We start from the raw sequence: 13,627 nt of genomic DNA, 5'->3' as shown, positions 1-13,627 counted from the left end.
AGCCCTTTTCTGGAACTCTTAACTGTTGTTCTTTGCTCTAAAACAGAGGGGGATTATGGGAAAGTGACTGTAGAGTGAAAAAAATGTATCAACAAAACAATGAAGTGAGGAAAACCCCACCTAAACATTACCCCAAGTCCTTGGTTTTCTTTCTGGAACAGAGAAGATGCTCTGTTGCTGGGTCCATCTTACCTTGAAGATACATTTCCTCTCCTTCTGTGAACATCTGGTTGCACCTGCTGCATCGCGCACAGCTTGGATGGTAGTGTTTATCACCGGCCTACAAGGAAAAAGAGGGAGAGAGAAACGCTTTACTTTATGCCACATTCTTCAGTCACCACTGCAGACCATCTTGGTCTTGTCTGTTTCTAGCTTTCTGGAGTTAGGCAGTAGGCAGGCTTAGGGAAGGTAGGAGTTGGGGAGTGATCAGAAATAATGCTAATTTCATGGGGCAGCTAGGTGGTGCAGTAGATAGAGCTCTGGCCTTGAAGTCAGAAGGACATGAGTTCAAATCCAGTCTCAAACGCATGACACTTACTAGCTGTGTGACCTTGGGCAAGTTATTTAACCCCAATTACCTCACGAAGAAGAAGAAGAAGAAGAAGCAGAAGAAGAAGAAGCAGCTAATTTCACATTAAATTTATTACCCTAAGATTCCTGGAGGCTGAAGGCCAAAAGTCAGAACAGAGTTTGGCTCCTGAAGCCAGGATGCCTGTCATAACTGAATGAAGATGCCACCCCTCGGCTTTACTTGGTTTCAAGAAGGTTCCTTCTTTGAGCCTGAGCTTTCTTGGTTTATATCAGGTTGTACCCAATTTTAGCATGATGAGTGCACCAAGGGCTGGATTGAAATAACTCACACATCTCCCATAAACCTCACCTCAAAAAACAATTAAGAGGAGGAATTTCATTTCCTTGGACTACAGCTAACCTAGTAAAAAACAATTCTCTACTCCTCTCCTCCTTTTAAATAGGTTCCAATCTGTTCTCTCCCCAAATCTAGTGCATTTAACAGATTCCAATCTGTTTTCTCTGCTGAATAATCCAGAGCTAATCAGATCTAGCTAGCTAGCATCAAGAAGACAGATGACCATGACAGACTTCTGAAACTGCTTTTATCTCAGGGGACCAAATTTCCTGCAATGTAGTACCTGTGCTGACCGAATCACAATGTCTTCTTAAATTGGGACTCTTCTAAAGGAGAAGATTTTGCTTAGGCAGCCCTACATTATTCATAGGTATTTCACAATTCCTGAGATAACAGATGCCTTCATGGCAGGTGCCACTGGATGCAAGACCAATTCTCTAGGCAGGTGCCAAGTCATGTTATGTTTGTATGACAAAAAACAAAAGGGAAAAAAAATCCTCTTTCCCCCCTGACAAGCAAAAATAAATCTCCCAATAATCAAATAACAACTAAAAACAAAACAAAAACAAACTTTTTACCACTGAATAATTACCTGGTAGGGACAAATCTCCCTTGGGATCAAATCCTTTTATCAAGGTAACTAGAGAATTGTCAGTGGTAAAATGCTGAGCACTAAGCATGTGCAAGGTACCATAGAGAGGCAGACTTAGATGTGGTCATTGATCATGCTGGGAGAAGAGAGGTCAGAGCACTAAAGCCCCTCGGCGGAAACTACAAAAGCACTTTAACAATCCAATCTGAGTGTAGGGCCAAGGTCAGCTATACAGCGTGGGGGAAGACAGCCTGATGTCTTGACACAAATAAAAGCTGGAACTTAATTTCACAAACTTAGAGCTGGAGGGGACTTCAGAAACCATAGTCTAGTTCAAGTCCCTTATATTATGGATGAGGAAACTGAGGCACAGAGAAGTTAGGTGACTTGATTGGGGTCACACATATAGTAAGTGGCAAAGTCAAGATTTAAATCCAGGCACTCTGACTTTGCCAGTTATATTATGTTGATTTTCAATCTTGTCATCACTGTAATGATGAGTTCCAAAGATGGAGCCTATAAACAGGTAGGCTCGTTTCCAGGAATATCTTTTATTCTCACTAAAATGTTAACTGGAGATCAAATGAAAAAATAAAGCTGTTCTGCTTTGAATATGCCACTTCTATTATGGCTGAAGACAAAGCATTATTTGTCCAAAGGCAAATGCATTAGGACAAAATTCATGTGACAGCAAATTTTGGCATTCTTCCCAGTCATAGGGTGTTCAGTTAGACAGAACAACATGGTAGAGTGGAAGGAGTGCTGGACTTATTCTTTGACATGGGTTTGAGTCTTACCTCTGTCACATTCTAGGTGTATGATCTTGGGCAAATCATTGAACTTCTAATCATCAGCTCCTCATTAGAGTTTAAATCACCTATCTTATTTAACCTCACAGGATCAAAGCATGCAAATTGTTGGGGTTTTTTTTTTGATGATGACGTTGGGGGTGAGTACATGGGAATTCTAATCTGAGTGACCCTAAAGAAACTTTTACTCTTCACAGTCATTTTCAGCATCAGGGCATTTATGATATAAGCAAGTATAAAGAAAAGAGTTATAAAAACAGGAGGTTGGTGGTAGTAGTGGTGGTAAGAGAATTAAAGGAATCCCCAATTTCTAATGGCTCCAAGTCAGGACTGGGGATCATCAGAGTATCAGACATATAATACACAAATCCACTTGGACACTCTCTAATAAGAGATGGGGTAGGGATTTTTAACAAATGGAAGAAGGAGTGGGCAAATCACAGGAATGGGAGACATTCTTATGAAGAGGCACAGAGATTGGAAAGGGAATGTTATGTAAAAGGAGCAGCTTGCATTTACAATAAAAGTCACTCTAAGCTTTACTGAGCATTTTCTTCACAGCAGTCCTGTGAAGAAGTGATGGGGCAGTTAGTCCAAATATTTCCATTTCACAGACTGGGAGACCAAAGCTCAAAGAAGTTAATGGACTTGACCAGTCACAAGATGGTAAGCATCAGAACCAGGACCAAGGTAGTCTTGTAAGTATTGGTAGACATACTTTTAAGGTTAATCTGTATTATTAACCTTTTCTTCATCACTTTTTAAAGTCTAGAGACAAAACAAAATATTGAGTTCTGATTGGAAGCATTTGCTAATTTCTGAGGTCTAAATGCTCACACTGACAACAGACCCAGCTGGATCTCAGTAGCTAGTATGCTTAAATCTAGGTATTCTAGCTTTAAGACCACTGATCTTTCCAAAAGTCACCCAAAAGAAAAAGTCACCCTCTGGCAAAGGTTACATCTTACCAAAAAACCAGAGTGGAGTGTCTGGTTTATTACTGAGGCTTTGAAAGGTCTACACCTACACAGAGTACTAGCAATTGCTGCTCTTTGAATGCTGTTTATTTAGTGATAATAAGCCTACAAATTAGTTCTGCCTTTCTGGCTGTTAACATCACAATATTAAACCTGAAGTAAAGTATAGTTTGAACTTTAGCTAACACCTCTCCTGGAACTACATCTAGGGGAGCATAGTTACTGGAATGTCAAAGGTTCTCATTATAAGAAAATCTTAATTGTAATGTTCCCCATAACATGAATTCCAAGGATAGAATACAGTAAGATTCTGGAATAGATAGGTGATGTGTACACCAATGCACATTTATTTGTATGCAAAGAATATATGAATTTTATGACATGGGGGAATCATGAATTAGAAATCTGCCTAGTTCTTAACTAGCTTTGCTATAGATTGGAAGCTATACTGTTGGACTAATTTCAGTCTCCCAAGCTGCTTGGGGATATTGACCCCCCCCCCCATCTCATCCATGATGCAATGCCTCTTTGGTGGTTAAGGGAGAAAACCCCAAACTAATAATGCCACATGAAGACTTGGCCATTTATAAAAGAAAAGAAATATAAGAAGTAGCTTAAACACTATTATTTATACAGTCATTTTAAGCCTTGGCCTTATACTTTCATGAAAATAAAATTTTATTGATGTCCTTCTGTTTAGAGTAGCTTTTTTTCTGTATATACACTTGCACTCTGCTGCCCCCCCAAACACCTGCTGTTGTTCAGTTGTTTTTCAGTTATGTTTGACTATTTGTGACCCCATTTGGGGTTTTCTTGGCAGAGATACTGGAACGGTTTGCCATTTCCTTCTCCAGCATATTTTACAGATGAGGAAACTGAGTCAAACTGGGTTAAGTGATTTGTCCAGCGTTACGCAGCTATTAAATGTCTGAGGCTAGATTTGAACTCAGAAAAACGACTCTTCCTGACTCCCGGACTGGCACTCTACCCACTGTGCCACCTAGCTGCCCTCAATCCCCTTATTGTACAATTATAATGAACCAGCTTTGCCCCAAAGAAGAGATATGAAAATGCATTTCCCTCGCTCCTTTTCAGAGGAAGGTGACCCTAGAGAGCAAAGAGGGCATTAGCTGTTGGATTTGATTGATATGTAAATTTTGGTTGACTGCTTTTTTTCTTTTTCTTTTTTAGTCTCTTAAGAGATACCTCAGAGTGGAGGAGAGGAGGAAGAAAATGGGAAATTAAGATGATGTAGAAATAAAATATATCAATCAAGACCAATTTTTAAAAAATGCAACCGTAGCATGTTTCTGTATCTGCTTTTCTCTGAAGTTCTAACAAAACTATGCTATGCTTGAAAAATATTTTTAACTACATGATTCCTTTTATTTCTATCACATTCACATCTGACTATCTCTTTCTCTCCCCTCCCCACAGAACTATCCTTTGTAACAAAGATTAAAAAAGAAAGGAGGATCAGATGGCTCATCCAATGGGTGGGAATAGTAGTGGGAAGGAAGAACCACACTTAATTCAGCCTCTCTAGTCTTCTGTGTTCACTCCCACTTCTCCCTAGGATAGAATTCAGGGACAGGTGCTGAAAATATTTTAGGCCTGCCATTTCCTAATACAAAACACTTTTAATGTCTTAATGGATTCCCCTTCCAATTCATTTCAAGGAATAAAAATGTAAAAACAGAGCCCCCCCCCCAAAAAAAAAAGACAAGATGAGGTTAAAAAAAAAAAGAAAGCACACAAAGTTTCATAATCATGTATTCATCCCAAAGTACAGTTCATGCAAGAACAATTGGGAAAACAACACTAACAAATCCTTCCTCTCCCCAGTTTCTTTTTTATACTCCTCCCTGATCCCATTCCTGGTAGTCTCGGGTAGTTGGTAACCATGGAAACCATTGCTGTCTCTCCAGCAGCTGTTGGGGCAAATCCAAGAGATTAAAGGCCAAGAAGCATCAATGCTGTGCTGAAAGCAAGCCACATCTAGAGCAGCAGGAAGGAATGGGATTCCAAAGTCTGACCCGATATGCAAATTAAAAGGCATATGGTTGTAGGGTAGAATGAATGAAAAAAGCACAAGGCGAGGTGTCAGGAGACCCCATTCTAGCCTCCATTCTAGCTGTGTGGCCTTTAGCAAGTTACATCACCTCTCTGGGCTTCATTTTCTTCCTGCAAAATGAGGAGGTTGGACAAGAGCAGGAATTCTCAACCTGGGGTATGGCATTTGCTTTTCCTCCAATATTTGGATAACTGCATTTCAATAGAATTTCTTTTGTAATCATATATATTTTATTCATTTAAAAACAACATGTTGAGAAGGCTCCAAAGGCTTTGCCATAATGTCAAAGGAGTCAAAGACACAAACATTAAATTAATTAGTGTTTTTAGTATCCTTCACATGTGAACTCTGTCTAGTGCTTTCTAATCTGATGCACCACTACAGGAATTGAGCCATTTCCACATTACTGTTCTTACTCTGAATGCAACCATAAGATAAAGAAGTCATAGCTCAATGAGGCAAATAAAGGAATGAGCAGAACTGGTTTCTTTCTTTTTTATTTTTAAATTTTATTAATTTATTTTGATTTATCAACAATCACTTCCATATGCTTTTGAGCTGAAAATTTTTCTTCCCCTTCCCCCCACCCACCCTCCCCAAGACAGCGTACAATCTGATATAGGCTTTACATTTACATTCCTATTAAACCAAAATTACTTTCTTTGTGAATCCAAAGACAACAAGAAGCATCACATCATGAGAGATTTCATTTTGCCTTAGTGTTCACGAAGAATGAGACCAAACAGCCCACCGAGAAGACATCCATTTTGATCACACATTCCCAACTTGATTACTTTTTCCCCCTCAAAAAAACTTTGCAAAACTCTGTATTATTTATTTATCCACATGTTACAGACTCACATTAGAATGTGAGCTCCCTAAGGGCAGGAATTCTTTGTTGTTTTTTTTTTTATCTTTTTAATCCCCAGTATGTAGGTAACAGAGTGCCTTGAAGGGAACTGAAGATAATTAGGATCACGGAATTACACATTTTGAGATTGAAGGGATATCAGATTATCCAGTTCAACTCCTTCCTTTTTTTTGCATGAGGAAAATGGGGCCCGGGGAAGTTAACTGACTTACCTCAGGTCACATAAGTAAGGAATTTTTAAAAGTATTTAAATTACATCTGTGATTTCACTGATGTAGAGAACTCCTACTAAGGGTATACTCCCTGTACCAACGCAGTTTGGCATCTGCTTTCTAACTTTTAGTATAAGAGAGTTTCTTGGGGCTTGGAGGTATTCTGTAACTTGGCCAAAACCACAAAGCTGGCATGTATCTGAGATGGAACTTTCTGGGGAACTTGACAGCCCTCCAAACTAAATCAAAATCTCTTTTGATTCATTTTTCAGAAGTCTTGATATTACTTCAATGGAAAGGTGGGTATAGAGAAGATTGGGAACAACTGCTGAGAAATTTGGTTGAATATTTGAGACCAAAGGCTTGTAGACTGACTATTCAGACCTGTTCCTTCAGACCTGTAGACTATGTTATACCTGTTCATCACGAATATCACTTCTTTTTTTTTTTTTTTGCTTTTTTAGGCAATTAGGGTTAAGTGACTTGCCCAGGGTCACACAGCTAGGAAATGTCAAGTGTTTGGTCTGAGGCCGCATTTGAACTCATGTCCTCCTGACTTCAGGGCCGGTGCTCTATCCACTGCGCCACCTAGCTGCCCCATGAATATTACTTCTAAGAAGAGAGTTGGAGGATGCTAGAGATTGAAAGAACCTAACACCATGACAAAAATTGAAAGTGACTATTGTCTTAATAAACAGGAAATGAGTAGTTACAGATGTCAGAAGCCAATTGGGAGTCAGCTCTCTGTGGAGTCAGGTCATGGACTGGTTAGAGTAAAGGTCAGATAATACCAAATAGGAAGAAAAGAAAATAATGAGAAGATACTGCTTGTTATTACAGCAGCTCTAACCAATCTGTAAAAACAAATTGCCTACTCTGAAAATAGGAAAAAGGAAAAAATATCGACTAGCACCATTTCTTAGAAAATTTAAACTGAAGCAAAATACTATCCACAATAAGGCAGAAAAAGCCCAGAAATTTCCCCACCCAGCAGGCATTTATTCTCTTAATCAAGCAGAAAAATAAGGTTACCAAAAGCAACCTTCATTTTAGAGTATAAACTCTTTGAACAAAATTAATTACCAAGGAAGATTACATCCATTACAACCTCATAGTACATAAAACACAACTGAGGAGGAAATGAGCATAAAGAGTTTAGTCCAAAATGTACCTGAGCAAGATCATCCTGAAAACACTTCCAAGTGGAATATGTTTCTGTATGTATATCAAAATAACAAATAGATGTGAAAGAGAACAGATTTGCTGATCTAGTTTTATCAGAAGTGTGAGTAGAGCCACCACATTTGCTCTCCCCTTATTTTAGTACTCAGGAGATTTTGTGCAAAGATGACAATAGTCCTAAAGAAGATACTGGGGGGGAGCAGTTAGGTGGCCCAGGGGATAGAGCACTGGCTCTGGAGTAATGAGGGCCTGAGTTCAAATCCAGCTTCAGACATTTACTAGCTGTGTAATCCTGGGGAAGTCACTTAACCATGATTGCCTCCCCCCAACAAAAAAAAAAGATAAAAGTATGAGGGAATGGCTAAACAAATTATGGTTCATGAATGTAATGGCGTAAGAGACGATGGATTTGAAAGATACAGAGAAGCCATGGAAAGATTTACATGAATTAATGTAGAATGAAGCAAACCAAGCCAAGAAAACAGTGACCACAACAGTGGAAATGGAAAGAACCACAAGGACACAAAAATCAAAGTAAAATGACAAAGAATAAGCCTGGCTTAAAAGAAGAGCTAAGAGTAGCACTCCTAACCTCCCTCTTTGCAGAGATGGGAGGTCCGTGGTTGTACACTGCACATATTTTCAGCCTTTTTTTGATGTATTGATCAGTCCAAACTAATGCACGTCCAATCATGCCCTAATACAAAGCTGCTTAAGCCAGTATTGTCCTGTTGACGCTATATGATTTCAATCATAAATCACCATATCAAAATTTCATAGGCTCTAAGGGCTGGATGATATCTTAGAGATCATTTACAGTTTCTCATTTTATAGATGAGAAAACCACGGCCGAGAGCAATGAAGTGACTTGCTTAAGGTCCCTCAAGCAGCAGGCTTGGACTTGAACCCACTAGGTCTTTTGACTCCAAATCTAAGTGCTTAATCTTTTGCACCACAGCATTTCTATTGGAGGATTGAACACTGGACACACTAGGAATGCAGTGAAGATCTAGGTGCACTATAGTGTGTTGCCAATAATGATGTGTTAAAATGATGTAAAAGGTGTATCATTTCATCATGGGTGATGCCTTCCACTGTGCAAGCTACCCAGATGCAACAGGTCCCTGAACCAGCAAGAATTAAAAGAGGGAGCCCTTCTCCTTCCCTCCCCCAGTGTCTACTGCCCAGTTTCTCTCAGGTTTCAGACTTCTGGATGGATGCTGACTATCTCCTTTCCCACTCCCATCCTGAAGAGAGGTAACCCCAAAGCCCTGTTCCACTACCACCTTGTGGACTGCTAACTGATTCCTAGCAGTCATTGGCTAGGGACATAGTACTCCCATCACTTGGATGAACAGGGAGTTGGGAGCTCCAAACCTTGCAATAAGATAGAAGACCATTAGACTATCATCTAACCTTGCCATTGCTTCCTTGAATCAACTTCCTTGAATCTGGGATCATAGCACCCTAGAATTGCTTCTATGCCATCCCAACCTTGAGGGCATTGCCATCTGACCTCCCATTTTGCTCCTTTGACAACAGCCCCACCTTGCAGCCTGAAGATAACTGAGTTTTCCCATCTGCCCTTCAGGTGAACCCTACTATATGTGTTTTCATACCTGATTAGAATTTAAATGGCCCAAGAGCAGGAACTATCTTGTTTTTCTACTTGTATTCTCAGCAGTTTGCACAGTAAGTGTAGTAAGCTAGGTAGAACAGTGGATAGAATTCTGGACCTGAAGTCAGGAAATCATTTAATCTCTATTTGCCTCTGTTTCCCAAAGTGTAACATAGGGATAATGAAGGCATCTACCTTCAGGGTTGTTGTGAAGACAAAATGAAATAATATCTGTAAAGTGTCTGGCACACAGCAGGAGATTATGAAGTGCTCACTCCTTTCTTCTTGCTTCATAAATGCCTTTCCATTCCATTCCATGGACACCAGGGGTTGGAAAAGTCCATCATGCAGTGAAAATGGGAGACAAGAAATAAACAGCCTAAAGGCTTCATGGTGCTTTGTTGCTGTTCACTTGTTTCAGTGTTGTCCACTTGTTTCAGTGTTGTCTGACTCTTTGTGACCCCATTTGAGATTTTCTTGACAAGGATAAAGGAGTAGTTTGCCATTTCCTTCTCCAGCTAATTTTTCAGATAAGGAAACTGAGACAAACAGGGTTGAGTGACTTGCTTGGAGTCACACAGCTAATAAGTATCTGAGGCCAGATTTGAACTGAGGGAGATGAGTCTCCCGGACTACAGGTCCAGCACTTTCTCCACTATGCCACCTAGCTGCAGTCACTATCAGGATAGTAAGGAGCAAGAGGAAAGGCCTAATTCATTCATTGGGTATTCTCTGGAGTGTTTATGGAAAAAGCAGGAATAAGAATTGAAGGGAATGAGAGAACGTAGAGAGCTTTTGACCTCTCCTCCTTCTATTTCGAGATAACACAGATCAGTGGAGAAAGAGGTCTGGTTTTGGAGTTGGTGGCCTGGGTGTAAAATGTTGGCTTGTAATTTACTGCGTGACCTTAAACAAACTGATTCACCTTTCTAGGCCCCAGTGTGGTCCCATTTAAAAGCAGAAGTTTGGACTAGATAAGCCCTGAGGACTCTTCCAATTCTAAATCTGTGATTCTATAAGATCACAGGTCTACCCAAACCCTAAAACTTGCTTTCAGAAAATGGGAAAAAAAATAGACATATGATATATGAAACCATTGTTTGGAGGTGGAGCCAAGATGGCGGAGTGAAAACAGTGACTTGCTTGAGCTCTCCCCAAAACCCCTCCAAATACCAGTAAAAACATGGTTCTAAACAAATTCTAAAGCAGCAGAACTCACAAAAAGACAGAGTAAAACAAATTTCCAGCCCAAGACAACCTGGATGATTGATCAGAAAGGTATATTGCGCCCGGCTGACAGAGGAGTACAGTTTGGCATGGGTGCACAGGCCGCAGCAAACCTGGAGCAGGCCTCAGAGGACTGAATCGCGGGTAGCTGGGGTGGTTTCCAGACTTCTCAACCCATGAATGCCAAAGACAACTTAGAAGGTCAGTGGGAAAAGTCTGTTTCTGCGGTGAGAGAAGCATGGGGTCTCAGTGCCATTCCTCAAGGAGCTTGGCCCTGGGGAGGCAGCTGCCTCCTGAGCTTCTGGCCCACAGACTGAGGGGGAATCGAGTGGCTGATCAGAGGGGGACTGCAGGGATCTCTTTGCCAGTGCTGAGGTAGGAATCTCTTGCTTTGCCCGTGCTTGAATCTGGGTCACAGATTTGGGTGGTGGTCCTGGGGTGAAGAGGAGCACCAGCATGGTGGAGCTTGTAGTGGCTGGGGAGAGGAAATTCTCCTCACAGACCAGAGCACAGGCCAGGAAAGGAGTAAACACCTCCGCCCTTATCATGCCATCTTGCAAGAACTGAAAATTTACAGGTACCTAGAAGTATCTCTGAAAACAGCTGTACAAACCTCTGAAGCTTGGGACAGCACATTCTCCACACTGGATGCAGACTCTTACCTTAACAAAGAGTTTAAAACTCAAGTAGTTGGCTGGGATCATGAGCAAACCTTGCAAAAAGTGTTAGACGATATTATATTACTTTGGTGACAAAGAAGATCAAAACATACAACCAGAAGAAGAAAATAAAGTCAAAGCTCCTACATCCAAAACCTCCAAGAAAAATACGAATCAGTCCCAGGCCTTGGAAGAGCTCAAAAGGGATTTTGAGAAGCAAGTAAGAGAAGTAGAGGAAAAACTGGGAAGAGAAATGAGAATAACGCAAGAAAATCATGAAAAACAAGTCAACAGATTGCTAAAGGAGACCCCAAAAAAATACTGAAGAAAATAACACCTTAAAAAATAGCCTAACCCAAATGGCAAAAGAGGTCCAAAAACCAATGAGGAGAAGAATGCCCTAAAAAGCAAAATTGGCCAAATGGAAAAAGAAGTCCAAAAGCTTACTGAAGAAAATACTTCCTTAAAAATTAGAATAGAGCAAGTGGAAGCTAGTGACTTTATGAGAAATCAAGACACTAAAACAAATCCAAAAGAATGAAAAATTAGAAACAATGTGAAATATCTCATTGGAAAAACAACTGACCTGGAAAATAGATCCAGGAGAGAGAATTTAAAAATTATTGGACTATCTGAAAGCCATGATCAAAAAAAAGCCTAGACATCATCTTTCAAGAAATTATCAAGGAAAACTGCCCTGATATTTTAGAAACAGAGGGCAAAATAGAAATTGAAAGAATCCACTGATCTCCTCCTGAAAGAGATCCCCAAAGGAAAACTCCTAGGAATATTGTAGCCAAATTCCAGAGTTCCCAGGTCAAGGAGAAAATATTACAAGCAGCCAGAAAGAAACAATTCAAGTATGTGGAAACACAATCAGGATAACACAAGATTTAGCAGCTTCTACATTAAAGGGACAGCAGGGCATGGAATATAATATTCGGAGGGCAAAGGAGATAGGATTAACCAAGAATCACCTACCCAGCAAAACTAAGTATAATCCTTCAGGGGAAAAAATGGTCATTCAGTGAAATAGAGGACTTTCAAGCATTCTTGATGAAAAGACCAGAGCTGAATAGAAAATTTGACTTTCAAATACAAGACTCAAGTGGAACATGAAGAGGTAAACAGGAAAGAGAAATCATAAGAGACTTATTAAGGTTGAACTGTTTACATTCCTGCATGGAAAGATGATATTTATAACTCATGAGACCTTTGTCAGTATTAGGGTAGTTGGAGGGAAAAAATTATATGTATATATGTATGTAGATATAGATAGATAGATATAGATAGAAGATAGATATAGATAGATAGAGGGCACAGGGTGAGTTGAAGATGAAAAGGGTCATATCTGGAGAATAAAATTAAGGGATGAGAGAGGATGATACTGGGAGAAGGAAAGAGAGAGATAGAATGGGGTAAATTATCTCACAAAAACAGACAAGAAAAGGTTCTTACAGTGGAGGGGAAATGGGGGAAGGTGGGAGGGAATGAGGGAATCTTATTCTCATAGGATTTGGCTTAAGGAGGGAATAACATATACATTCAGTTGGGTATGGAAATCTGTCTTACTCTACAGGAAAATGGGGGGAAGGGGACAAGAGAGCAGGGGGATGATAGAGAGAAGGGCAGATTGGGAAAGGGGTAATCAGAAGCAAATGCTTCTGAGGAAGGACAGGGTCAAAAGAAAGACTAGAATAAATGGGGGGGCAGGATAGGATTAAGGGAAATAGAGTTAGTTTTTTACAACATATCTACTATGGAAGTGTTTTGCATAACTGCACATGTAAACCTATATTGAGTTGCTTGCCTTTTCAATGAGGGTGGGTGGGGAGGGAGGAAGGGAGAAAATTTGGAACAAATTTTTAAAGTTTTAAAAATGCGTGTTCAAGAAAAATGTTTTCACTTGCAACTGGGAAATAAGAAATACAGGAAATGGGGTACAGAAATCTATCCTGCCCTACAGGAAAATAGAAGGGGAATGAGATAAGAGAAGGGGGGGGGAAGAGATAAAAGGGAGGGCAGACTAGGAGAAGGGGTGTTCAAAATGCATGCCATCTTGGGGTGGAGGGAGGGGTGAGATGGGGTGAAAATTTGGAATTCAAAATCTTGTGGAAGTAACTGTTGAAAACCAAAAATAAATAAATTTATATTAAAAAAAAACAACCATTGGTTGCATATTTGATTTCTTCCCCTCTTAGCTCTGTGACCAGCTACCTCCCTGCTCCTCCAGAAAGATTCAGTAAGACCTAGAATGGGGAAGGAGAATGTTTTTGGCCTGTTGGGGGGTGGGGGTGGGGGCAACAAAAAGATGAGGACTGTGAAAGTAGAGTGGGTGTAGTAGTTCTCCTGCACACGCACACACACACACACACACACACACACACACACACACACACAGCCAGCTCCCATAGTCCCTGAGGAAAAGGGAGTAACAAAGACAAATTGTTAAAACAGGAAGGTACAGGGATGGGATGGGAAGGGCAGAGGTAGGAGAGCGCCTTAATTTCCTCCTGCAAGAGGTCTGTGTAGAAGCTG

At 40.3% G+C, this 13,627-nt stretch overlaps 1 protein-coding gene across 11 annotated transcripts in view; it reads right to left on the bottom strand.

Annotated features, from left to right (window-relative positions):
* The window catches only part of ABLIM1 (actin binding LIM protein 1), a 147,291-nt gene that overhangs the window by 67,848 nt on the left and 65,816 nt on the right, over positions 1 to 13,627 (bottom strand). For all 11 annotated transcript variants that reach the window (XR_013485251.1, XR_013485253.1, XR_013485257.1 and 8 more), the window contains exon 4: positions 193 to 280. Coding sequence is in view for 1 of the 11 variants with exons in the window: in XM_020988129.2 (XP_020843788.2) it covers positions 193 to 280 (88 nt within the window). In the remaining 10 variants the exon portion in view is untranslated. The remainder of the gene's footprint in view (positions 1 to 192; positions 281 to 13,627) is intronic.

The sequence above is a fragment of the Phascolarctos cinereus genome, unplaced genomic scaffold, assembly GCF_003287225.1.
Source record: "Phascolarctos cinereus isolate Bilbo 61053 unplaced genomic scaffold, phaCin_HiC Scaffold_3;HRSCAF=262, whole genome shotgun sequence".
Taxonomy (NCBI): Eukaryota; Metazoa; Chordata; class Mammalia; order Diprotodontia; family Phascolarctidae; genus Phascolarctos; species Phascolarctos cinereus.
This window is presented reverse-complemented; position numbering and strand designations above follow the sequence as displayed.